At 39.8% G+C, this 24,328-nt stretch overlaps 3 protein-coding genes across 3 annotated transcripts; 2 read left to right on the top strand and 1 right to left on the bottom strand.

Moving 5' to 3' along the window:
• Positions 1 to 4,779: 4,779 nt before the first annotated feature.
• On the bottom strand, positions 4,780 to 6,127 carry LOC114351454 (uncharacterized). Its single transcript, XM_028302677.1, has 2 exons — positions 5,069 to 6,127; positions 4,780 to 4,982 (listed from the first exon to the last, which is right to left on the bottom strand). The coding sequence occupies exon 1, from the start codon at positions 5,992 to 5,994 to the stop codon at positions 5,227 to 5,229; it is 768 nt and encodes a 255-aa protein (XP_028158478.1). The 5' UTR covers positions 5,995 to 6,127; the 3' UTR covers positions 4,780 to 4,982; positions 5,069 to 5,226.
• A 642-nt stretch (positions 6,128 to 6,769) lies between these two features.
• Positions 6,770 to 10,092, top strand: LOC114351439 (uncharacterized). The gene is made up of 4 exons (XM_028302652.1): positions 6,770 to 6,887; positions 7,424 to 7,549; positions 8,391 to 8,525; positions 9,872 to 10,092. The coding sequence occupies exons 1-4, from the start codon at positions 6,779 to 6,781 to the stop codon at positions 10,090 to 10,092; spliced, it is 591 nt and encodes a 196-aa protein (XP_028158453.1). The 5' UTR covers positions 6,770 to 6,778.
• A 573-nt stretch (positions 10,093 to 10,665) lies between these two features.
• Positions 10,666 to 21,190, top strand: LOC114351438 (uncharacterized). The gene is made up of 5 exons (XM_028302651.1): positions 10,666 to 11,011; positions 13,049 to 13,198; positions 13,658 to 13,773; positions 20,211 to 20,292; positions 21,100 to 21,190. Exons 1-5 carry the CDS (start codon positions 10,666 to 10,668, stop codon positions 21,177 to 21,179), a joined length of 774 nt encoding a protein of 257 aa, XP_028158452.1. The 3' UTR covers positions 21,180 to 21,190.
• Positions 21,191 to 24,328: the final 3,138 nt, after the last annotated feature.

The raw sequence follows: 24,328 nt of genomic DNA, 5'->3' as shown, positions 1-24,328 counted from the left end.
AGAGTATAAATTGGTTGTCATTCTGGTACAGTCAGCGTCAAATAGTTGATGTCATGACACCCAAAGTGACCATAAGCTGATATTGACACGACCTTATTCAAACTGTAACAAAGACGTGTTGCGAACTTTTTGGCTACTTCGGGTGTCACGAACTAATTGACGCTGACTGTCTTCATCTTGACAGTATGTTTTCTAAATCGCATTCTTTTACTAAACCAATAAATTACTGTTGAGACCCGTGAAATAATCACATCAAAAGACGTCCGCCGTCTGCCAGCGCCAGCGCACGAATGACAAATGAGTTGGTCACAATATAGAAATGCTACTTCATTAATCAAACTTGACTTCAGTACCCCAAGCATGAATAACTCGTAATCGTTCAGCAATCGTGAGCTGTAATTGTCATGACTACGGATTATTACGAACCACAAGCTCAACTACAAACTTGTCCAATTATTAATTAATTTATCGTCTATTTAAGCGAATTATTTTATCTTGTGACAGCAAACAAGCCGTTGTTATGACAACTTTATCTCTACGTTTCCATTTTGTTCGTGCTTGGGGTACGGGCCAGTTCTTTTTGTATGCGAAGCGCGAATCGGTGTGTCCATTTGAAACACATTAAGAGTAGCATGATTTGGTAAAATAAAGTTGTTAATTTTTTTTTTGAAGACTCATGAATAGCTGGTGACGGCTACTTTCATATTTGTTGTCATCTATTAGTGCATGTTTGTGTTTATAATATGATGGATCTAGCCGATTTCGAATTGTTGCGTTATTAGAATTAGAAACATCTATTAAGAAGTTTAAACTTTTTCTTGTTAGGAATATTGCAAATGCATGAGCTATGTTTATGTTTAATTTATTTTTTATATTTGCATTTTCAGTATTGAACTGGATAAAGCAAAGCTTCTGTATAAAAAGACAGATGAAAATCGCGCACTGGCTCATTGCGTTCTACGATAGAAGAATACGCGTCTTTTGTGCCTACCCCTCATTGCTGTACCATGAAATTTGCCTGTAAATCAATCCTCCCACGTTTCGAGCTGGTACCTTGGACGCACAATAAATTCCGACGCATGGCTATCATTACGTTGATTTATTTCGTCATTCCTTCCGACCGCGGCTCGGAACCTCTGCTTGAGATCACAGAGCGTAGCAGGGATGGCGAACCCATGGCACGTGTGCCAATTATGGCACGCGACAAAATATTTAGGGCACGGCACGACACCAATCATATAATTCACTGTAAAATAAAATAGTTAAATACGTATTTTGAATAAGGGCTATCGTATTTGCCCTCATTAGTTAGTGCTACTGTAGAGTCACTCCTGTCACACGCCAGTGGTGCCACTTGTTGCCCCTCATTGGGTGTTACTTCATAGCACGTCTATGACTACTTCAATCATTTTGTTTGTTCATACATAAAAGGTTCACCATCCCTGGTCTATAGCTTCACTAAACAACGGGCAAGAACGGTATGCTCGTTGCAAATAAATTAGCAATGTTCTTAGTATTAGATAGTAGTTTAGACCTAAGATATGTCGATGCTTTAATGTGCTTATAACTTTGACCTTTGATTCGAATTGAACTTAGTGGCCTGTGACTGTTGACAGTGAGAATAGGTTTTGATTTTATAAAGTATCTTATATACAATCTACTATTCGTCTCGTATTCATTAATGGACCTAGCAAAAACCTTTAAAAAGAAAATCTAAAGAGTGAAACGTGACATTGTCTGTAGACACTGGTCTTCACCCCATGAATGACAATCTGGATTAATATGAACTCTTACAATTTTTTGTTTACTTTTGCCATCTTTGGGTGGTTCTGGAAAATTAAGTTCAAGAACTGTAGTACTAAAACAACCAACAACTTCAATAACCTACATGCCACATAACGTTAGAATCATCATCAACGTCATCATTTCAGCCATAGGACGTCCACTGCGGAACATGGCCTCCCCCAATGACTTCCACATCGCACGGTTGGTAGCAGCCTGCATCCAGCGCCTTCCTGCTACCTTACGTTAACGTTAGAATACAAATTTTTAATTATAATCAATAGTCAAATCTTTTATTACAAAAAAATTAAAAAACTTATAAAATATCTATTTTTGCGTGTTTACGTTCGATGCTGTAGCTATTTTTATTTAATAATAGCCGAAGCCATAGTTAGTTAGTTAGTTTTGCAGGGCAATCGAATACCGCACTTAGCCTCATGATAGGGCCATTGTGCGCGATTTGTGGTATATCTTCCTACTCCAACCACCCCAGATCCCCCCAGAAGGCGAGCAGCCCGTCTAGGCTGCTGCAGGCCTCCTGTAGCGACGATGGTGATCGAAGAAATTGAGCCCGTTGTTCTTCCACGCTACTGCACTCCATGAGCACATGCTGCGGTGTTTCCTCTGCCTCCATGCACCCCCTGCACAGTGGGCTGTCTGTGACACCTATGTTGTATAGGTGCTTGTTTAGCATACAGTGTCCGGTTATGACACTTAAGACCTTGCGGATGCTGTCCCTGTTTAGTCTGATGAGGCTGCGGGAGAACTTTTTCGATACGTCCGGAACCGCATTCCGCTTCGCTCCGCTGTAAGTTGGATATTAATATCTTCGGTCGAAAATATGTTCACAGGGTATCCTATCGATGGGTGCCTCAGTGAGAGGTATTTCTTTTATGGTTTTCTGCAGGATCGCAGAGTGTCCTATCTCCATAGCTGGGCATTAACTCGTTAATCCGTTAATCGTTAATTAACGAAGTTAACATTTCTATTAACGGATTAACTTTTAAGTTAACTTTAAAAATTGTTAACGGACTCGTTAACTTCCGTTAAATTATCCTAAGTCCGTTAATCGTTAATCCAGTACCTACTATTTACCAAAAAGATACAGCAGGCACGCTGAAAAACACTAGAAAACCGCGTTCTGACAAGTACGTTCGGGCTTCCAGAACTTCCAGAACCCAAAACAACAGTCTTTGTAACCAGAACGAAACGATATAAAAAATGCTATTTTTTATTTATTTACAAGCTTTATATTGACTTCACTTATAAGTATGTGTGGGACAAATCTTGCAACTGAATTTAAGACCAGTTCTCAACCGATTGAGCTGAAATTTAGTATACTTATGTAAGTACGATGAAAATGCAATGTTATGGTAGGTACCATTAAGCTGGTCTGATGATGGAGTCAGGAGGTGGCCATAGGAATTCCTAAATGAAACGGCGGCATCGCATCGATTTCGGGTTCGTTGGATTTGTCTTTTCGAGCACTTTTGTACTAGATGATGTCCAGGGTCCTGATGATGGAGTCAGGAGGTGGCCATAGGAATTCCTAAACGAAACGGTGGAAACTTATCGAGTTTGGGTTTGTTGGATTTGTCTTTTCGAGCACTTTGGTGCTAAATTGTATTGTAATTGAACCAAGGCACTGAGATTGAGATACTATAGACTAAGAGCTGGTGAACGCTAGACCGACGTCATTATAAAAAAGCTGAAAGTTTGTCAGCGTATGCTCCCAATATAGGTTAGAATGTTGGTGGATTATGAAGTTTGGGTCATCGTTGCTTTGGCAGCTATCCTTAAAAAACTGTCTGGCAAGGAGTTGGAACTGTCAAAACTGTGTGGCTGATGTCGAACCAACTTCTAATCATTGCCCAAATATTATACAAAAATCAGATTTTAAAGTTAACACATGATAATAAAACGAAAAAAGTAAATGTATGCAAGGTTCAAATAATTTCGAAAGCTTGAAATCGTATCGCCCGCACGGAATTTATTCCTCTTTTATGCTTGCGCTACGCGCTACAAGCTTTCGAAATTATTTGAACCTTGCATACAATTACTTTTTTCGTTTTATTATCATGTGTTAACGGATTAACGATTAACGTTAACTTGCGTTAAATCTTGCTAAATGTAACGTTTTAACGTTTAACGAGGTTAATTTTTTTATTAACGGTTTAACTTTTAACGAAGTTAACTATTTGATTAACGGTGCCCAGCTATGCCTATCTCCTTGTTTTGCTTCCATAGGCCGTTTCCTTTAAGTCTTAGAGCGGCTGCTTGCGCTTCCTCCTGAATGATGAGATCTAAGGGTGGGTCTAAGATTCAGAAGGTACTCAAGTGATGCCGATGGTGTGGTTCTCATGCAACCAGTGGCCGCTATGCTTGCTAGACGTTGCAGGCTTTGGAGTTTTGATCTTACTGTGGATAGTTTTGTTCTGGGCCACCAGACAACTGATCTATAAGTGACAGAGGGCCTGATAACTGATGTGTAGAGCCAAAGTGTTATCTTTGGGTTAAGACGCATCTGCTACCAATGAGTCTTTTACACTGATAAAATGCTATACAGGCCTTCTTTGTTTTGTTTTCAATGTGACTCGCCCAGTTCAATTTGTGGTCAAAGGTGATGCCCAGATACTTCACTTGTGTTGAGAGGGAGAGTTTTGTTTTAAAGAGTTCTGGTAGCTGGAGCTCTGGTAGTTTCCTTTTGTTAGTGAAGAGGATTAGTTCAGTTTTGTTTGGGTTTACTGACAGCTGGTGGTCGTTGCACCAGTTTTCAACAATGTTTAGGGCTGAACGCATTATTTCACATAGCACGTTTTCAGCCCCTCCGTTTAACAGTATGGTGATGTCATCTGCATATCCAATGGCTGTGTACCCTCTGTCATTTAGTTTCCTTAACAGACTCTCTCTCTCTCTCGTCGGCCGTTTGGTGTAGTGGTTCGAAACGGACAACTATTCCGGAGGTAGCGGGTTCGATTCCCGCACAGTACATTGTTTGTATCCGTACTTCCCCACAGCGGGTGGTGTGCGTTGCAGTCTGCGGAGATGATCAAGCCCCAGGCCTGCTCTCTACAGTGTTGTACCAGTGCGGTGAGTTCTTGTGAGGGAACTGCATCCTCACTTGGCATATACACTGAGGCTAGCACTAGGGTTTGTTGTTCTGTCACGGTTTTCACTGCGGTGACATCTCTGGAACAGAACTGATTTAACATGGTACAGCTTAACGTATTCGGCATGTAAATACACGTTCTTGGTTTATCAATGGAGGTGTTTACTAGTAACTTACCTCCTGTGTTGTTTAGGCCGCAGATTTTGTTGTTTCTGATCCAGGGCTCTTGGATCAGGGCGACGGTCCTATTGTTATTTACCTCCAGCACCCTGCGTAGTGACGCCGCCGCTATTTGTTTGTGCTGGAGGTTTGTTTGTATGACGTCGATGGTGGACTTAGGGACTGTTGAGGAGGCCATCTTCGTCTTCGCTGGTCCCTCCTTCCGTCTTTAGTGGCGAGGCTTTTTCCAACTCGCTCTGACCCTGATGGGGAGCTGAGGTGGAAGGCTCAGGGGTCGACGTCTCCTTCGTCGCTGCTGTGGTTGTGGTGGTGGCCTCCGATTCTTCCTCCTTGCTACTGAAGAATCTGATGTAGCCACCACCAGACAGGTGTGATACCCGACGGTCTCTATCGAGGATGGTCTGTTTTTGGTCCTCAGGGATCCCCAGGACCAGGTACACTACTTTGTACCTAGACGACAGACCTTCCTCCGCTTCTTCTGCTCCCTCTGTCACCGAGGCGCTGATGCACTGCCAGGTGTCCACCTTGTACCAGGGGTTTTGGTTACTGATAACCTTTTGCAGCGTCACCGGGTCGGTAATGTGGCTGTGTAGGAGAAGTCCCGCTCTCAGTTTCCTCCTTACTTCTGACAGCTTTACAACTGTCAGGGTTGTGTCCGGGATAGGTGAGGGAATGGATTTCACCTGGTTCTCCAGCCATTCGCGGGACCTCGCATCCTCGCACCAAAACGCGAAAGCCCCCTCATGAAGATAGGGACGACCGCGCAATGATGGAGCACGCGTGCCTGGGGTTAGAGCTGCATCCGTGATTCTATCATCGATAGCAATACGAATCCGCTCCGCTTGGCTCATAGTGAGGTCCCTCGGCGGGACGGTGGTTACCGCTATCTGCAGATGCGATTGACTCGCATCCGCGTAGCTCATCGTCCGCTTTGGCCTCACGTCGGTTTTTGCACGCTTGGCTTCCCCCCTGGGAGACCTGGTTTCGTCCAGTCGGGCGCGCTTCGCTGAAGCGCGTTCACACTTCCCAGGTTGCGCCTTTTCAAGCGCAGGGGTTGCCGTCGCTGCATCCTTTGTTACCTTAAAGGATAAAGAGTTTAGACCCTATTATTATGAAAATTTTGAACCCTAAAAATTAGTAATTAATCAAGCTCGATCTAGAAACACTGACAACCAACCTCAGTATTGTATAAGTTTAGTTACTCGTACCTTCACCTAAAGAGATAGCTGCGCGTGCGCGTGAAAACCGACCGTCGTAAGGCCTATGCAATAAGTTCGAGATCAGAATTAAGTATAGTTTAGTTTAAAGTCTTAATTGAGGTTTGACTAGTCAAACCCCGATTTCATTAAATTGAGTTTCGACCTTTGCCTGACCAAATTAGTTACTCCTAGGTTTGACTAACATTATTTAGTCAAAGGCCGAAATGTTTGGGCTTTGACTAAGACTTCTAGTCAGACCTGAGGATTGACTAGTCAAACCTAGGAGTGCCGGAACTTCGAGGTTTGACTATAACATCCCAACTAATCCCAACTAATATTATAAATGCGAAAGTAACTCTGTCTGTCTGTCTGTCTGTCTGTCTGTCTGTCTGTCTGTCNGCGAGCAACTTCTACCCCCCCAGGGTACGCACAATCCGCACGCATTAATTAATAATTAATTAATGCCTTTTAACAAACAGGAGAGGCGCCAAACAAAGAAGGCGGTAATATGATAAAGGGAAATTTTTTCAATAAAATGTTTAAAGAGAACATGTTCAATAAACAGAAATTTGGAAAACCAAAAGGAAAAACTCAAGCCAGAGAAGATCTTACGGAAGGTAATTCGTACAGTTACCTACTCAGCGTTTTACACCTCCCGCGACGGTAACTTTAAAGTTTTTCTTCTGACACAATCCAATGACCAATATTGGTATTATTTGAAAGCCCAATAAATATAAACTTAAAGAAAAACACTTTTTTTTATAAACAATTAACAGATACCATAAAATAATGTGACTCGAAAAAAGCTTCACTTGGGGCTCACCTCTGGGACCAATTAAACCAATTTTTGAGGTTATAAAACCAAAATAATGATCTCACGTTTCCTCTATTAACTAATCTCAATTTAACAGTTCATAAAAATAAAAATAAAAATACAACAATAATTGCTCTAGCGTAACTACCAGTCGCTTTAAGAAGAGACACTGGGGGATCCTCCTAAAGACACATTTTTGGGGTAAAAACCTTTCCTTTAATGAAATAAATAATCTTGACTGGGGCGCGGAATTTTTTGTATGGTCGAAAGGGGGCGCGTCTCAAATAACTTTGGGAACCAATGTTCTGGGTTTTATTAATCTATGCTTGTAACAAACAGGAGAGGCGCCAAACAAAGAAGGTTTTAAAGAGAAACAAAAAAATATTTTGGGTCACAAAACGTTTTATAAACAAAAATATAGAAACGCAAAGGGAAAAACTGGAGCCAAAGAAGATCTTACGGAAGGTAACTAAACTTCATAGTTCGTGACACCCAAAGTGGCCAAATGTTGACCACACAATCTTATTTCAAGTAACAAAGAGGTGTTGCGAAATTTTTTGGCTACTTTGGGTGTCACGAACTAATTGACGTTGACTGTACCGAAGCGACAATAAGTTTCCAATCAATGTAAATTGATACCTTCCTGTGGATATTACGAACTATTTGGCGCTCACTGAAGCCTAGTCGCCACTCGAGAACTTTTCTGCTCCAACGGCCATCGTCTCTCCTACTAGGTGGACCGACGATCTGGTAAAGGTCGCGGGAAGAGCCTGGATGCAGGCAGCGTAGGACCGTGCATTGTGGAAAATCTTGGGGGAGGCCTTTGTCAAGCAGTGAACGTCATTTGGCTGAAACGAACGAAGCCTGGTCGCAGACCACAGACTTTAGTTGGCCGATAGTTAGGGGGTTGTTAATTAACATTAACATGCATGGAAGTGCGTACTTTACACCGACTTGGAATCATCGGCCAACTTAAAGTTTGTAGTCTGCGAGTATCTAAAGCCTGGTCTGTGAGCACGTAGAATTTTGTCCAATGACCCCTAGCCATCCTTATCGCTCGCGCGTAATTATATTGCTGTCGCGACTGTGCGACGGGCGCCCGCAGTGACTGTGCGCGAGCGCGACAGCAACATAATTACGCGCGAGCGATAAGGATGGGTAGCTTGGGGTCATTGGATAAAATTCTACGTGCTCACAGACCAGACTACAGATTGTGCTACAGATTTTAGAACTGATTGTTCTTCAGAATGTAATAAAAATAAAAGATAATATAACAATAAATTCGTTACCTTTATCTAAACAACAGGTGACACCCCATACGAAGAATCCCCGAAAGGTGATGGTGAGAAAGAGGGAGTTGGTTTTGGACAAATGTTCCCAAAGAATATGTTCAGCAAATATCAGTTTGGTGGACCAAGGGGAGTATCTGGAAACAATGAAGGTATTGTTTAGCATTCTCCAGTATTTATGTACGAGCAGCCGCGTCGATCCCGTTTTACCCTCTTCATCTATCTTACGCGGTTTAGATTTTTTCATACAAATGTTTTTTCCGCTAACTCCCGTTCCCGTAGGAATTTTGCAATATCCTGTTGTAACTAAGCTTTAAGTTTACTAAGGTACCTGCATGCCAAATTTCAATCGTCTAACTTAAGCGGTTTAGATTTTTCATACAAAAGGATTTTCCCGCTAATTCCCGTTCAAGTGGGAATTTCGGGAATTCCTTTCTTAGTGCACCGCGGTACCTAAGCTACATCAGTTCCAAATTTCAAGTGCCTACGTTTAGCCGTTTAGGCTGTGCGTTGATATGTCACTGACATAATGTCAGTCAATCAGTCAGTTTCTCCTTTTAGTATATTTAGAAGATATCTCCGTTAAAGGTTCGGCCAAGTTTATTTCATCAAAAGGTCTAGCGTTTAACTCAGTGCCTGAGGTATGGGAGCGGCACAAGAGAGATATTGACATATTATGACATGACAGACGGACGAGAACCGCCCCCCTAGACAAAACGCACTTTTTGATCGAATCGAAAATCGAATCCGTCAAAACTCCATACAAAAAAGGGGCTTTTCGACCACTTTTCGACTGGTTTGCGATTATAATTTGCACTTTGTCTAGACCTACAGGAATCTGAAGTCTCGCTGACGTTTGACATTACAAAAACATAGGTATGGGAAAAGCATGAGAGGGCGTGCTGCTGCCATGCCTCAGACACTGATTGAGTTAAGCATAATAAAATAAAATTGTTTAGGCTATCTCATTTACCTAAATTCACTAAGGCCGCGTTGCACCATCTTACTTCAATTTTGACAAACGTCAAAAATCTGTCTAACTCTATACAAAAAACACTGGTTATCGTTTATGGTTACGGTCAAAGTTAGGTGGTGCAACTCAGCCTAAGCCTTAAACTCTGAATAAGAGTAGGCGCACACCGTTGATTTTTCGTCGGCCGATAGTTTAGTCGGGCAGTTGATCACGGGACTATTCCCACCTCTCGTTCCCACCACTGCAACTCCTGTGTAGCCAGGATCTACAGCTTGACCGCCACAAAAACCCAACCAATGAAGGTCAAGTTTGTCCCGGGGGAAAGTTAAACTGTCATTGGACCCGCAACGAAATCGGGCAGTTGATCAGTATGGGCATGTATGGGAGTGCGCACACTACGCCGATTCGATTTGGCCGAATCTTCATACAATTTCAAATCGGACACAACTATCGGCCAACTAGAAATCAACGGTGTGCGCCTACTCTAACAGATTACAAAAGTAAATCTTATTATTTAAAAAACAGGTCACACTTCAAACGAAGCAGTTAAAAAAGATGGGGTAGTTAAACACAAGTTAATTAAAGATACGAACAACGATGGTCAATATAGTGAAGCACAATTTGGATCACCTGAAATGGAAGGCGGAAATGAAGGTACAACAGTAGCGGAGAAAACAGAAAGCAGTAGCGGAGAGTTACAACTCTCCAATTATTATGAAATTTTTCCAAACCTTATTGTTTACTAACCCTAGTTACTATCCGTTCGCTTTAAGTTTGCCGCTGGCGATATGACGTCACTCGAAGGGAATCGTCTATAACTATAACAAACTATATTTAAAATATTTTTTATTTATTATTATTGATAAAAATTGTGTTTTTGCGTAAAATAAGACACATTAATTGCGTTTTTTTAATCACTAACTAATTGCGTTTAATCGCGGTTGGGAGAGGGGACGCGCATTCCACGGACCGGCAAACTTAGCGCGAACGGGTAGTAATTACCTACTTCGCAACTTCGGGGTAATTAAGTAACTTTTTAAGACATTGGGGACATTTCATTTTACCTACTTGCCTTTCGCTGCTACCTGAATGCTAAATTATCTTTAAAGCTTCTAAATTAGTTTTCTTTACCGCCATCGCCGGCGCGATCAAAGGCCAATGACAGGTCGCGTGAACTGTCATAGGTCGTGCGACCTGTCATTGGCCTTTGATCGCGCTCACGATGGCGATCTGCACGCGTGGGTGTGGTTGAAGCATAATAGTTTAAATGCTACTTTGACCTTAACAACCCGATTGAGTTAACTGCACACCTGGCTGAAATGTGCCTCTCCCTCGCACACCTTCCTGCGTCCGCCCCGTCTGTACCAGAGCGTCGATGTGACGTCACGGTTGCGAGATGGCCACTCGATTGGGTTGTACATAAACATCATATCATAGATCACGACGACAACGAAAGTGCACCTGACGAAGCAGATGAAGCAGACTATAATGAGGAAAGACCCGATGCAGAATATGAAGAGGAAGAACAATTCACCGAAAATGAAAATGGATTACAATCCCAAGAACATTCTAATGAAGAGGAAAATGTAGAAGATGAACAACAGTATGATCATTATGATGAAGCAGAAAATTTACATCACGAAGAGTCCACAAAAGAAGATGCAGGTGACATACTTTAATTTATTTTAATAGGAAAAGATAATTACAAAATAAACTCAAGATGAATGTAAAATATTGTCACATAGTGAGTGTATTCCGTAGGTACGCACTCCAATTTCTTTGAGTTCAGTTCGAAATTTCTTCTAAAAACAAATAGGTAAGAGAAAGACTTACTAAATGGATGTAACTATGACCTAATAGTATCACATTTCTAGAACTTATCCAAGATTCACTAAAATAACACGTTTAAAACTATGTCAAATGGATGCCAAATGGATACACTAGTCTCCTACTTAACAATTTGTAAAAATAATAATAGCAGTCTTTTTTGTTTTCTTGTATCTTGACGACGTGATTATATCTTTAAAAAGCCATGAGGCTCAACAGGAAAAACCGAAACCAATTTAATTTAATTTTTTTATTTAATCATTATTATTGTTTCGAAAAATTACAAATAGCGGACTTAATTCCATAGGGCAGTCTGTCCACCAGTTGACCTTATGATAATGCAAATAGAATTATAATTATTAAGGACAAACGAAAACCAAACTATAATTATTCTAAATTCTAAAAAAAATTAACATTATTAATTCATAGTAGCTTAAAATTATGTCATTGTACTTGGTATAAAAGTAAAAAAGTTAGGTAAGTAAGATAAGTAGGAAGGTTTTCATTCCAGTAAAGTACATCCACTTACTTTACTCCTACACAATACTGTTTTTAAAAGCCAATTATTTTTAATATAAAAATAATATAACTTCGAAAAAAACTACATTCACGCTTTTTAGTAGATTAAGTCTCAACATATTATATTTTCCGATGTTGTGTAAATATTTTTCCTACTAGTTATTCTTTATTAGCTGATCCAAATAACTTTAGAGACTATACTAATTTATTATACCTAACTAATTATTGTAACACTCAAAATTCAAAAGTGGTTTTGACCAAGGCGTTAGTCAAAATTACTAGGAAGTCATTAAAAATAATTGTAAAGTGTAGTATTTGTGTGATTTGTGCATACAAAATAATGACACCTAAGGTACTACAGTAAGGTGAATTTTTTTTCTCTTTATAGCTTTTTCATTTTTTAAATTTTTATGATGACTATCCTAACTTAATTAGGTAATACGTTATTAATTTATAGCATGTTTTTATTTTCTTAAATCATCTTTTAATAATTATCTTTTACCTGACAAATACCTAGTTTCTTCAAATATGAGAAATAATAAAAAGCAACATTACTTTACCCGATGTGGGTAGATTTCATCATTTTATATGTACAAATCACATAAATGTTACACTCTAAAATAGTTTTATTGTATATTTTTGATGATTTTTTAGGTTCTTTCGTTTGTTCCAAACGCACATACTTAAATGCTATAAGAAACGTCTATAAAATTTACCTTCACAGTTATTTTAATATCCTCACTGTGTAGATTTTTAAAATATTTGTTTAGATAATCTAAGGGCGTAAAGGACAAATTATTCAGACTTGGATATGAAAATGTAAGGTTGTATAGGACAATAGATATACTACATGTACATTATACGCCCAAAAATTTGTGTTTACTTGTTCTTTACTACCATGGTAACTGTACTAAAAAATCAAATGGTATTTACATCCCAATTTTCACGATGAATTCTGTTTAGCTTATCAAATATGATGGGTCGTAAAGGCACTTTTTTTGGGAATTTCGACAAACTAAATATACAGATCGATAGAGAATTAAATTCTGAGTAAAACTGTATAAATAACTCATTTTCGGTATTTTGTCCTTTACGACCTTTGAGCCCAGAGGTATCGATATATTGTTTTCGTATTATAAATGCAAAAGAAACTCGCTCAATTGTTGCGTTTTCACGGTTAACAAATGAACCGATTTCAATTACTATTATTAATGTAGAAATAGTTGAAGATTAGTAACACTGTTGCTCAAATTATTTATTGATTTAACATTTTGTAACAGTGTTACTCAACAAAACACTGTGTTCCCGTTAATTCCCTTTTGAATTCACGTTGTGTTTAATTTAATACGATCACAGCAGCAGAACCAGCTGAGTACGACGCGGACTGCCCTTCTGTGTGCCCGAGCAGAGCCGTGATGGTCTGCGGCAAGTGCCAGCACGGCGTGTTCAGGACCTTCCTGAGCGTGTGCCATATGAGGGCTTTCAGCTGCCGGTTTACTGACGAAGGTGAGAAATTCAAATTGTTTATTAAGTGTAAATTAGGTCCTTTACTGACTAGCGGCCGCCCGCGACTTCAATCAATCAACAAAGCATTTATTGTGTCAGTTATAGGTAATACAGTAACATCGTACGCGTGGATTGAAAAGATTTTCATCATTATCATCATCATTTCAGCCATAGGAACATAGGCCTCCCTCAGTGATTTCCATAGTAACCGATTGAGCGGCCTGCAGCGCCTTCCTGCTACCTTTATGAGGTTGTCGGTCCACCTTGTGGGCGGAGGTCCTACGCTGCGTTTTCCGGTACACACGTGGCCTCCACTTCAGAACCTGGCCTCTCAATATATCTCACACAGCGTGCTATGAAGAGGGCTATGCTCGGTGTTTCTTTACGAGATCGAATCAGAAATGAGGAGATCCGAAATCGAAATGAAGAAAATATTTTTTAATTTGATTATTTTTACAGTAATGGAACTCGTGTCGCGGTATCCTTGCTTGGCTTCAGCGCCATATCTTTCCTCTGATAAAGGCGTCAACATGGAACCCCAGGGCAAGCTTTCGCAGCCTGGAGACGACGATAAGGTAAGGAACCCCAACATGTAATATTATACACTCGGCGTCAACGTAATCGCACCTCCCGCGACAGTAACTTTAATTAAAGATTTTCTTCTGGCACAATCATGGTGCTCCGACAATAATAGTGTTATTTTAAAGCCCAATAAATAAACTTTATTTATTTTATAAACAACTACTTAACAGGTAATTTAACTTGAAAAAATAAAACTATGTTGCCCCTCACCTCTGGGACCAATCAGATCAATTTTTGTGGTTATAAAGTAAAATTTTATAAAAAAAAATAAAACCGACTCCAAAAAACCTACACTAAAACGTAGAAAAATAATTACTAATTACCTACTTATTTATTAGGACGAATNGTATTTCTAATAAAATCTGATTTTATAATGATAAAAACCAAAATGTTTTCGCCTGCTAACTTGACTATTCTCATACAACAAAATAATTATGCCCTTTCCAAAGCAGAATAATCGTTATTTTATCCATAACTCGATAAAATCAGACACATTACTGAACTTTAATTATTATAGCAGGTTTGTTACAAATTAATTATTATTTCAAAAATATGTATTTAACTGACCTTTTATTTTCCTTATTTTTCAAAAAATGTGTATTTATCCTCGTCGCCACTTGTAGTGTACCTAAATGTGCACACTGGCTCACCGTCACACCAAGCGTCTCACTGCGGCACGTCCGTACTCGCCGGCGTCTGCCGTACGACTGACTCGTCCCACTCGTAACGACGTCACGTGACTGCCTATCACTTGTGTACGTGAGACAGCGTATTGTATCTATCTAGTACGTAGATACAAACACTACAGTCTCCCTTTCTAAATGTGCCTCAGATTATAAGTACATTCATATTTTAAATGGCAGTATTTTTTACATTTTAATCTAACTCATGTTTTTTTTTCAGGTGCAAAGATGGCGACCGCGTTTTGACGTTGCACCAAGAGAGAATAATAAAGCTGCCGATGTGTGAGAGCGAGTTGTGTCCCCTGGAGCAACTGAAAGAATACTTCCACGATTCCATTTACAACTGTGATTATTCCGACATGTGCAGCCTTGATAAAGATAATAGTTCATAAATTAAAGACTATGCCATAGGATTGCGATGGGCTATCTGAAAGAACTTAAAATCATGACGATAAGACGGTTGTTGATACTTATCAATTAGGTATTAATAATGGAAGTCAGTTTGCTGTCAACTTAAAAAAATGGTAAAATGAGACTTGTAAAACATTTCCACGAATTGCATTTGGTTTTACTAAAGAGAAATCAGTACTACTTATAACTTAAATGCAAAAGAAAATAATATTTATTTTTAAACCAAACATTTATATGAAGTAATGCTTTTGGCTATGTAAATTCGTCGAGCAGTCTGATTAAAATGTCACTTTACGGGCTTGATATACATATTTACCTATTGGATCTAAAATTACATACCAATAAATAGGTATCCATTAAGTCAGTTTGAGTAAAACTTACATAAGTAGAACTGTAAGCTTGGAGATCAATGTTTATATGTAGTATTAGACTAGGCGCAGACCACCGATTTTTAGTTGGCCGATATTTGGGGCCCGATTTTAATTTGTATGACGAATCGGCCAAATCAAATCGATGTAATGTGCGCACTTCCATACATACCCATACTGATCAAATGCCCGACTAAACTATCGGCCGACGAAAAATCGATGGACTGCGCCTAGCCTTAAAGATCTGCTAAATAAATCGAAGGTTACAAAATAGCTTTAATGTAATATGAATTAAAATTGCACGAGAATGAAGTTTTTAACGATATAAAGTTTATTTGCGTGTCAATTAATAGTTAAGCATTATTTTTTTACGAGGGTTGTTAGCTGCGACATGAAATCAATAAAAAGTATTAATGTTAAATTTGATTCTTTTATTTAAGACTAGCTTTTGCTTAATATGGCTTTGCCCGCGTGAAATTTATGCCTATAATGTTATTCTGATGCATAAACAATAATATTGTAAAGTTTCGTCAAAATCCGTTCAGTAGTTTTTGCGTGAAAGAGGTACGAACATAGATCCATATAAAACAAACAAACTTTCGCATTATAAAATTAGAGGGATAGGATAGTCTCTAAACCTCACAAGTGATCTCACTAACGAGAATCTTCGGATCTTTCTTTATTGCCAAAAACTTAACTTGGTTTGAGCTCAGCTAACTGACCCCATCCATCTCCACGTCACGTCCTTGCAACAGGTTGGATACTTTGTACCTAAGTTTGTACCTTGTATTGTCTCGTTCAAAGAAGTTGCTACTACATACAATGTTAGTTTATTGTGGGTTTTCGCCGAGAATATACAACTTTGAGCCGCAATGAAAAGGGATGAAAGAGCTTAATTTCAACGTGTAGCAACAACAATGATGCGCATTTAGCCACGAACTTTCTGACTTTTTTCATGGACTGGCTCAAGAAGTCTTATTACAAAATTTACTTTTGACTACAGCTTCGTAGGTGTAAAATTCTGTTTTGTAGCTGATGATTTCGGCCATGGTGACCACTTCGATTTCTGTCTTGGCGGCGCTGGTGCGACCAAAGATGGCTTACGCAGCCGATCGTCGCTGCAAAGTTTGCAGCGACGATCGGCTGCGTTTGCAGTGCAAACCCACCCCCTCGTACATTGAGGGATTCTGAGGACGCCGACAACATAGCTATTTATACTTAGTTAATGCGGTATAAAAACCTACTATAATTCATGCGTCACTGATTCACGTCTTTTGGCAAGGAAAAATAAAAACTGGTTTCTATTAGGATGTTATAAAAACAAAACCAAAGCAAACATAACAATCACAATGAATAAGTAAATAGCCTATTATCTAGGGATTAACATGAGTGAGAAGTAAACAGAAATAACGGTAGGTGTAACAAATTCGGCTGCTGGCATTCAGGCCATGAACGTATTAAAATGATTTGCGAAAGCTTTGTAGCTGTCGGAAAATCGCGTCGCTTTATGAGTCGTTAAATTAACACACTGTTGTAAATTGAGTCATTACATTTCATAAGTTCCAAGACTTATTTCAAAGAAAATTTGAAACGGACATAGGTACCTAATGGGAAGCGGATGATATTCATTAAGAATTTAGTATGTAATTCAGTAGGTAACTAAGCATGACTAATTCTAGCTATAGTCAGGCCTATGGGGGCAGCTGCCTCCTCTGGAAATATTCGCTTAGGAGCTAAATTAAACTATCTGACCTAAAAAATCTGACTTCATTAATTAAATGTTCTAGACTTTTTTTCGTGAAATAATAGCAGCCCAAAACTGCTGAAAATTTTTACGTAGGCACAGTGCCTACGGAATAGTGCCCAAGGCACTATTCCGTTTTGCAAAATTAAACCTTGTTTCGGGTCGTAAACTGGATTTGTAATATTTATTTTTACATAATCCTCAAAGGACAACGAAAATTTTTGGCTGGCTAGCTAAACCCAAAGCGATCGAAGCTTTGGCCGTTTGCCGGGAACATCGTTGGCAGTACTGGTTCCTTGATAAATGGTGCCGGCACTTGGCAGCCACCGGCTCAATAACATACATGGTGTGCACGCCTCCTTAATTTATAACTCTACTGCGAAACCAATTGATATCGAAGTGCGACTCATTGTTTTTGTTTGAACCAGATTCAACTACCAACATATTTGCAGCTTTCGATTGGCAATAATTGGGATACGCCTTGAACTTAATCATTACTTAGTTAAATCTACTAAATACCTACTAGATAAGTGTCTGAAGTTTGTGGTGAATAATTTACAAATCTAAAGTGGTTACAAATTAAGCTTTAGAATAGCTTAGGTACATTTTCATTCATAAACATATATGACTATGACTATATCTAAATATGTAGGTATCCGTTCATTTGGGTCCGTGGCCGAGTCCCCCAGTTTTCGACGCACCCGTGGTCGACGACCCCGGTCAGTTAAATTCGATTTGAAGCAATTTTTAATCAAATGTACAGTCAGGCACAAACATTTTTATAAACGAATAAATATTTATTAGGCCAGTAGAATTAAACACAAAAATGAATCTAATGAAATGAAAATAATTCCTACAAAAGTTTTTTGTTTCTTACTACTGCTGGTTAAAATTTTGCTCCCAGTTTGCATAAATAGCGTCAAACATGCATAGTTTAGTATTAGCTTGTGAAACTTTTTTCGTTGACTGTACTTAGTGCAAAAGCCGAAAAAAATATGATATTAAATTTATTTAAATCGGGGGCGTCCACCACGGGTGCGTCAAATACTGGGGGACTCGGCCACGGACCCGTTCATTTAACTGTCTTCATTCATATTATTCATAATTATGTACTTATTGATTTCTATAAGGTATTTCAAGGTGGCTTTTACCAAATAAGTAAGTATATGTAGGTACCTAACTAGCTTGTGGAACCTTAAGTGGTCGCTTAAGAGACCGCGGTGACAATAACAATTGATTTCTATTGTGTCTCGATTCGCTGGTCTAACTAAATAACTAACATTAGGCCCCTTTTAAAGTTAGTTTTAAAACAGCTTACTGTTTCTGTATACTATAGTAATAAACGATAATAGGCGACTGGAAAACTTACGAATAGCTCCCCGGTTTAACGGGCGTGTCTAACTCCACGTCATTGACTTTAACAGCGACTGAGGAATTTCATTAGATCGCATAATGTTAATTTTCTGTTGCTTTTCATTTGTGAGCAGCGACGATGAAAAACGCTTTTCATCGCTGTGGGGTTGGTAAGTTTTGTTTTTTTAATATTTTCCGGAAAATTCACTTTCTATACTTGTTAATTACCTACTTACTTATCACTTTATTAGCCTAGGCGCAGACCATCGATTTTCCGTCGGCCGATAGTTTAGTCGGGCAGTTGATCAATATGGGCATGTAAGTATGGAAGTGCGCACATTACACCGATTTGATTTGGCCGATTCTTCGTACAATTTAAAATCGTGCACAACTATCGGCCAACTAAAAATCGATGGTCTGCGCCTAGTCTTAGAGCCGGTTTTTACTTATAAAAGCGTGAAGAGATAGTAAGTAGATAAGTTTATAAATAGACTACTCTTAAGGATCAGAGGTGAGAGTGCTTTTTAAAAGTAATGTACGGCACCAGCAGATATCGATTTATTACATAACCGAAACCAATAATTCCACAAATCAATTTAACGCAATAAAGAAATATGCCTATGGCAGAAATAATGATCTAGGTCACAAATATCACAGTCCCTGAACCGAGAGAACGTCCGTCACAGCCAAGCACTCGAGCAAAGTGTGGCGGCGCGCGGGGCGGCCGGTTTCTCGTGCCTTCCCTCTCTAAGACAGAGACAACAGGATCGAACGATATGACGTCACGCTGACGTAGCGGGTGTTATTTCTAAGACGGCCGTTCCTGATCGTGCGGCGTCCTCGACCGCTGCCTGCTCCCCATCAGCCACGGCTTCTTCAGCGCGCAGCATAACCTCGCCGACGTTTGAAAACTGGTCTGCGCAGCTCGAACCCGCCAAAGGCTGGTCATCGCAGCCCTGGTCCGCAGGAAGCTGATGCTCGGAGTCCTGAGGTGCAGCTTGAGGCTGACCCTCACCAGGTTGGTTCACCCATGTTCGGTTCCATGGTTATCATCTGGAATGTCAGTGGTGTATGTTCAATGTATGACAGTTACAAGGAACCGAAGTGAAACCGTCGTTTCTTGAAGTTAAAATTCACAAATATTAGGAAGATCACAGCCTTTTAGCACAATCCCATGCGTGCACTCATGTGATTGCGATAAGAGATCCAAAATTGATGTTAAAAATAACTAAACTCAGACGGTGAATAATAAAAAATCAATTAGTGAAAATAAAATTACAAATGTGGGAAATAAATGACTAGTCCTACGAATAATATTTAGCTCTAGAATGCTATTTTCCGTAGACAAGTTAGAACAGTAAGCACAAAAGAGGCCCAAAGTTTGCATAATGTGCTTACTACCCCGTTGCCGTCAGCAGAGGCCATATTTGCATGCCAACACTACGCCTTGGGTATTAAAAACCCGCGGCGTCTGCCTGGACAGAGCCAGAAACTGACAGAGGCCAAGTATCAATCATGGTATACCTACATAAATATTAATAATTCGTCCTAATAAATAAGTAGGTAATTAGTAATTATTTTTCTACGTTTTAGTGTAGGTTTTTTGGAGTCGGTTTTATTTTTTTTTATAAAATTTTACTTATTTCTTGCTTTTTAGTTAACTAATTATTACCTTGATGTTACCACTGAAGGTAGGCAGTACACTGAGACCAAAGAAGAACTAGGCTTTCAAATGGTACCAATATTGGTGGGAAGTGGGGATGCATACGCTTGAAATGCTTGTCGCGGGAGGCGCGATATTTGTGACGCGTAATTCCCAATGTTAACAGATCGAGTTTCTATAAATTATATATGATCTTTATTGTTTTCAGATCCTAAGATTCATCAACTGCAGAAGCAGGGGGAAGCTGGGCCCAACACGCCTCAACATTATGGTTGGAGGCGATGAAACACGTGAGTCAAAAATAATAATGTACAACTTTTTTCGTTCGTTTCAGCCAAATGACGTCCACTGTCAAAAGGCTTCCCTCAAGCATTTCCACGACTGGTCCTGTGCTGCCCGCATCCGGGTTCTTCCCGCGACCTTCACTAGATCACTAGATCGTCGGTCCACCCAGTGGGAGGCCTGCCTACACTACGTTTTCCAGCCCGTGGTCGCCACTCGCGAACTTTTCTGTCCCAGCGTGGCCATCAGCTCTACGAGCTATGTGCCCCACCCACTGCCCACTGTCATATAAATTTGGCAATTCTGCGGGCTTTATAATATGTCGGATACTTCTTTGCTCCCAAAAGATATATTGGCGCAACTACACTATGCAGAAAATTGACCAAGTCGAAGCGCTATAGCCCGCACACCGATGTATGAACGACTCACGGGTGGGGGAAGGAGAAAGGAACGGAGATGGTGTTCGCACTATTACGTCTTGCCCAATTTCCCGTCTATGTGTATAGTTCCAAAATACTAAACTGTCCTGTGCATGACATTGACAGTGGGGCGCCACCATCAATACCGGATCGCTGGTTCCGATTTTTGCCATGTTGGAAACCATATAGTTGAATGATGGTAGCGCCCCCCTGTCATTGAGTTTGGTGGGACAGTTCAGCGTGGGTCATCTATACTTGTGCCATATTATTTTCATTTGTTGACTGGTTTTTTTTTTAAGTTTTATTCATGTGTGACCATTTTGCGAATGGCCGACGGTCTGCGTCAAACCCCTTTCGATCTAAGCTTTCCGCTGATAGTTTGTGTGCTTGTTTCAGATACAAACGATAAATGCAATTTTGATGAGGAGAATGACTATAAGAATAATGATAAATCGTCGAATGAATATATTAACTAAGAAAATAAATACTTAAATAATAGTATTTTCATTTTTTTGTCTCCCTGCTCAGGAGCCAAACCCATAGATTTATACCTACCTTAACTATACCTATTTAGCCATAGGACATTCACTGCTGAACATAGGCCTTCCCCAATGCTTTCCATGTTGATCGATTGGTAGCGACCTGCGTCCAGCGCTTCTCTGCTACCTTTATGATGTCGTCGGTCCACTTTGTGGGTGGACGTCACACGCTGCGTTTTCCGGTACGCGGCCTCCATTCCAGAACCTTGCTGCCCTGCTGGACGTCCTATGGTTAAAATGATGATGATGATACCTAATTATGCCATAGATTTATTTATGCTACAGAATCGGAAGCCATACAGTTTAAAAAACTATTCTGCTATCCAAATTGCCCTATACTTAGTCATCATGATGCGGGGGACATCTATAAAAACCCTCACAGGTTAGCGCGTTAGCGCGTTTACGTCTAAGTAAGGGTGGATTCGACCAAACAATAGTAATATTAATCTCAGAATAAATCATCAGTTTTGACATATTTCCCATACTGAAACTGTCAATGTTTAACGGGGATAAGTGAACTTTTTGTTCACTATTCCCCGTTAACGTTAAATTTGAACTTATAATGGGGAATAATGAACTCAACGGGGAATAGTGGAATAAGCCCCTAAAAGGACGGGTCCCATTCTTTTAGTCGCCTTTTGAGTAATCCGCTACGTCGGCGAGCCGGGGGTCCTGTTCAACCAGGGACAACAAGAGAAAACTTCTTTATTAAACAACTTGAAGAGGGAATAGGGGGTCCCTTCGAAGACGGAGAGGCTCCGTGGAAGCTACTCAATTAATTACCTAAAGTAACTTTAATACGTCATGAATAAAATCGAATTATTGAGCCTAAATTAGGTTTATTTTATTTGTAACTAAAATCCGTTTTATTTTTCACAAGCTCGTAATAGCGGCCGTTGATTTTAATCTTTTTCTGCACTATGCTGGTTTGTTCCGAGTCGCTGAGTTGGCCAGTCTTTTTCCCGCCAAATCGCAGGTTGTCGCCATCTTCGTCCGAGATATTTTCTATTATGCCATCGTCTTCTGGGTGATACGGATTGTTGTAGGCTCTGGATAATCGCGTTTGAGGGTTTTCGACGTTAAAACATGTTGCTGATGTTAAAAATACTGAAATAAATATATTTTAAAACAAAGTTTACTTCATAAAGGGCCTTCCCGCCGCCGCCGCACGACTATTGTAGCGATCCCACTGGTAACACAAGCATATTTAGCTTAGTACCACGAGATTAATGAGATTATTATTGCCTAATTTGTATTATTGAATGGGAAACATTAGCGCAATTATTCTTTCCAATGGTACACTATGCGGAAAATTGACCAAGTCGGAGCGCTCGCGCTAGCCCGCACATCGAAGTATGGGGAAGGCGAAAGTAACAGACAAAGATGGTGTTCACACTATAACGTCTTAGCCAATTTCTCGCAATGTCCTTGCGCCATAAAAAAAAAGAAACTCACACGGAGGAAATCGCGGGAAAAAGCTAGATTTTTGTATTTTGACTATTTTAAATTTATGGTCTTGCAATAAAAGAAAATCTATAAAATTGTTAACGAAACTTACAGATAAAACTGTATAAAGTAAAATACATAACTTATAGGTTTTTACTTCTACATTTTCTTAGAAACGGTACAGTATAATCTAAGAAAAATGTTCTTTATGCTGTTCTTCGATTTTGATTTTGAAGATTAACCACGCGGAAAATAATGAAATGGCAATTTATTTTGAGCTTAGTGAGTGAGTATGGAAACGACTTAATTAATTTTAACTAGAAGTTGTGCTAGAAGTTAATATAAGCAGGAAGTTGGTACCATGAGGGCTCATTTTGCGTTCACTATTTTGCGCTACTGGCTAGTGACTAGACCAATATTTTAGTGCCAATGATGGCCAATTTTCCTAACGTTTCAGTACCATATCAGTGCCAAAGATGGCCCCTTGTTCCCTTTTTATTTACCTACTTTAAGGAACTAACAGAGTGCAGACTTTATTAACCCTCTAGGTATATACGATTAAATAATCCCGTTTTTTCCTGATGCAAAGTTAAAAATTAATTTACTCCCACATTTCTGAATCGAAACTGAGCGGGGAGGTGATGTGTAAATAACGAAAGATTGGTTTTCAACAACTCTCTCCAATTCGCGACTGGAAACCGGGCCTTACTCAGTGGCGTAGCTAGGTAACCAAGGGCTCTAGGGCAAATAAAAAATGGGGCCACACTGCATTCTAAACTAGTTAGGTTTTATCAAATTTATTGACATTAAAGCTTACTTACTCCTGATACAGCTTTTGAATTTCTCTTTGCTTATTTATTTTGTAAATGGGAGAAATTTTCAAACTTCAGTTCAATGAGATTTTCTGGTAAGGATTCGGGGGCCCCGAACTGCCCCGCCTTGCAACCTTACTAGCTACGCCCCTGGCTTACTGTCACAATGAGGGCTATCGTTTTAGCGCTCACCAGTTAGCGCCACTGTAGAGTAAGGTCCTGTCACTTGCTAGCAGCGAAGACAGTGGCACCAACTGGTGAGCGCTAAAGTGGTAGGAGGACTATCGCATTTGCACTCATCAAGATGGCGCAAGAGTAAGGTCCTGTCAATCGCCAGGGGTGCCAACTGTTAAGTATAAAAACGATAGCCCTCATTAGAATAAGGTTGTTTTGTCAACTTTTTGGCCACTTTGTTCAACAATAATAATTCAAATTCCAGTGGCGCAGTTCCATTTCAACAGTTTGAAGCAAGTAGCAACCTTTAATTCCAAATTGGACACATTCAGACAGATGCTACGTGACACTATACAGAAGAAACTCTCCCTCGTCGCTGGAAACAAGGCAAAGGAAAACATGAAGTTTAAAGCAGACGACAAAGTTAGCGTGGCTACGGTACTGGATATAATGACGTCGACGAAAATCATTGATGATCTAACAGATATTCTAGTTGAAAGGGTCATGAAAAAAGTTACCCTCAAGAAATTCTTGAAAAGTGATGTTGTAGATTCGGTGGAGAGAATCGAGGTGGCGCTGTAACACCCACTCTAGAGGGCTTAGTGTGTGTTTATCAAACGTCACTAGCGAGCGCGTTAAAAAAATATATGAAGA

This window comes from Ostrinia furnacalis, unplaced genomic scaffold, assembly GCF_004193835.3.
Source record: "Ostrinia furnacalis isolate ACB-3 unplaced genomic scaffold, ASM419383v2 OfSCF1144, whole genome shotgun sequence".
NCBI classification, from domain to species: Eukaryota; Metazoa; Arthropoda; class Insecta; order Lepidoptera; family Crambidae; genus Ostrinia; species Ostrinia furnacalis.
The sequence above is the reverse complement of the archived record's forward strand: the minus strand, read 5'-3'. Positions and strand labels throughout refer to the sequence as shown.

Excerpts from the sequence above, each read along its gene's own strand:
- LOC114351454 (XM_028302677.1), bottom strand. The coding sequence starts at position 5,994 with ATGAGCTACGCGGATGCGAGTCAATCGCATCTGCAGATAGCGGTAACC.
- LOC114351439 (XM_028302652.1), top strand. The coding sequence starts at position 6,779 with ATGATAAAGGGAAATTTTTTCAATAAAATGTTTAAAGAGAACATGTTC. Across the intron at positions 6,888-7,423 it reads CAGAGAAGATCTTACGGAAG|GAGAGGCGCCAAACAAAGAA; the intron begins GTAATTCGTACA and ends TGTAACAAACAG. Across the intron at positions 7,550-8,390 it reads CAAAGAAGATCTTACGGAAG|GTGACACCCCATACGAAGAA; the intron begins GTAACTAAACTT and ends TCTAAACAACAG.
- LOC114351438 (XM_028302651.1), top strand. The coding sequence starts at position 10,666 with ATGTGCCTCTCCCTCGCACACCTTCCTGCGTCCGCCCCGTCTGTACCA. Across the intron at positions 13,199-13,657 it reads CTGCCGGTTTACTGACGAAG|TAATGGAACTCGTGTCGCGG; the intron begins GTGAGAAATTCA and ends TTATTTTTACAG. Across the intron at positions 13,774-20,210 it reads AGCCTGGAGACGACGATAAG|ATCCTAAGATTCATCAACTG; the intron begins GTAAGGAACCCC and ends TATTGTTTTCAG.